We start from the raw sequence: 2,717 nt of genomic DNA, 5'->3' as shown, positions 1-2,717 counted from the left end.
CTCATTCAATCGAGACAATAGTTTAATGAACTACGAGATGAGAGCCAGGTGTGATTCTCGTTATCTTCGATCCGTCCAAAGAAATATTGAATGAAAGATTAGAAAATATCTTGTATTCTCTTCCTTTTTCTTACCGAAATGAAACGAGTGAGTAAATATTCGAAGGGCAGCCTGCTCTTGAACGTGATTAGAGCCGGTGCATTCTATCTCTTTCGATACATAAAGCACGCCATCAGGAACGAGATCGTCTTTGTGTGAACGATAAGACACGTATGAATGTCTTTTACATCAGCAGATGTGAGTGAAGAACGGAAAAATCGTATAAAAAACGACGATATTTTCATGGATATTGATCATAAAGAGATCCCGTTTTAATCTAGACGCTACAGTCTATCGTGGAAAAGTGTAAAGTTAGTCTCTTCAGTGTAGTTCACATGTTGTTTTCACTGGATATCTAATGGTAAATTTATGACGATAAATTTTCTTACATGTAACAAAATCTCTATCGGTCAGTGAACTAGCAAGACAAGACGGAGTGAATCCGGAGATTGTTAGAACTTGCAATTTGATAGCGTAAAGCCGATAATAATTAAATCTAAAGGATAACGATGTTTGTAAGGAGAATATGCTGGTCTTCGCCACTGCACTGTGGAATATCTGAACGTTAAATATCTAACTAGATATACGACTGAAAAAATTTAATATACAGAACAAATACAATCTCTGCGACTCTCCTAGGAAGATTTAACTCAGGATGTTTCTCAATCTTAAATCTGCAGTCTTCCCTAGATCAATTGCGCCAAAGTAGACAGTCAAAGACGACTCGCAATCATTTCTTTTTTTGATTTATTTAAATTAAACAATGTAGTCCAAAATATCTTTCAAGATCATCATCAAATTGGAAGAAATTATGGAAAATCCATTCCCATCAGAGTTTTCTATATGCAGCGTTTAAGCTCAGGAATATTTATTCAAAGACAATAGTTTTTTCTTTTTTGAGTACTAAAAAAATCAAGATCATGCTCTTCGTAGGCTGAATTAAAGAGCAATTGTAAGATAACAACAAACTTTACTAACTTGTATTATTGGTTGAGCACGTCTTAAGTATATTGATTGAGCAAAATAAAGTCTAACAGTCATCGAACTGTCCTTCATTTCGAAGAAGACTGATGCATCCAGGAGGTGAACAAGTTTCTGAGAATCGCAAAATGGATCAATTCGCGTACATCCTCATCTCTGGCGACGGTTAAAGAGGAAATTGTCGCAGTGTAAGACAAGGAAGGCGATATGAGAGGCGTCGGAACGGCGAGAAAGTGATCGGCGGAGGTGACGCCGAAGCAGGAGGTGACGCCGAAGACGTCGGTGATCGCGTCAAAATGACGTTGTCGATCCTGGCGCTGCTCGGCTTGATCCTGGCGACCGCCGGTGCCGAGCTAAGTTCGAGGATCGTCAGAACTAAGTACGGCGAGCTATCGGGCGTGATCGTTACCCTTGATCGATATCTCGAAGGTGTCGAGGTATTTCGCGGTGTACCTTATGCCTCGCCACCGATTGGCTCATTACGTTTCATGCCGCCCGTCACCGGTGCCCTTTGGCAGGGCGTTAAGATCGCCGATAAATTCGGACCCGTTTGTCCTCAAAAGCTACCGGAGCTCAGTGACAAGATGCCCAAGGGCAGACTAGAATACCTCAAACGGCTGCTGCCCTACCTCAAGAATCAAAGCGAGGATTGCCTATACCTCAACATTTACGCGCCTGTTCAAGGTAAATTTTGTCTTTTCGTTTTTTCACGTTGAAGCAAAAGGAAATGATCCCAAGTAGCACACAGGGCTAACAAAGCGTTAACAAAGCGCTAAAAAAGTGCATATAGTCGCTTTTTTAGTGCTTTCCAACAAAAGCGCTGCTGTGCTACTTGAGATGGAAAATAAACGAGATCATTTAATAAAAAATATCTAAAATCAGATAGTTATTCAGGAATACAAATCAGTAGAGTCTAATTTCAGAAAAATACATATTTGCGCTGCAAAATCTACAATTTTAAAAAATATAATGAAAGAAATTTTAACAGCATATTACGATTTAAATTTACAGTGTTAATTTATTCTACTCTTTATGACATTTCGATAAAAACAATTCTTGATTTGAAGCGAAGGAAAATCGTTGAAAATAAATGGAATCAATAATTGAAATAATTGAATAAAGAAAAATTAAATCAAAAGAAACATCTAAAATCATTTAAAAATACAAATCAGTGAAGTCTAACTTCAGAAAAATATTTGCTTTGCAAAATGTATGTATAATTTTGGAGAATATAATGAAATTTTAACAGCACATATTACAATCTAAAATTGCTGTTTTATTCCATTTTGTTTCGATAAAAAAAAAGACATATCTTCACTCATTAAAATCGCACATTTATTATAAAAAATTAACAGAACCATGGATTTACACTAGAATTCATTTGCTTTGAACCTATTGATAAGTATCTAACTAGTAATCAAGCTGTAGATTACATTTCAATTCGAATGAAAATCAAACGCAAAAGGATTTGAAGGATAAAGTTCTATTATCAGTATACAATTTTCCACGGAAAGGGATTCGATAAACGCGTCCATCCATGGACAGATAATCTCGCATTGGACGCAGTTTATTTTCCAGATATCCAATTTACCTGTACAAATCGTAACACGCAATATAACGATCTCTTTTTATTTCGC

At 36.7% G+C, this 2,717-nt stretch overlaps 1 protein-coding gene across 1 annotated transcript; it reads left to right on the top strand.

Annotated features, from left to right (window-relative positions):
- Positions 1-1,376: 1,376 nt before the first annotated feature.
- LOC105621910 (neuroligin-4, Y-linked-like) lies at positions 1,377-1,796 on the top strand. Its single transcript, XM_012203347.1, has one exon. The coding sequence runs from the start codon at positions 1,377-1,379 to the stop codon at positions 1,794-1,796; it is 420 nt and encodes a 139-aa protein (XP_012058737.1).
- Positions 1,797-2,717: the final 921 nt, after the last annotated feature.

The sequence above is a fragment of the Atta cephalotes genome (assembly GCF_000143395.1).
Source record: "Atta cephalotes unplaced genomic scaffold scaffold00038, whole genome shotgun sequence".
Taxonomy (NCBI): Eukaryota; Metazoa; Arthropoda; class Insecta; order Hymenoptera; family Formicidae; genus Atta; species Atta cephalotes.
The sequence above is the reverse complement of the archived record's forward strand: the minus strand, read 5'-3'. Positions and strand labels throughout refer to the sequence as shown.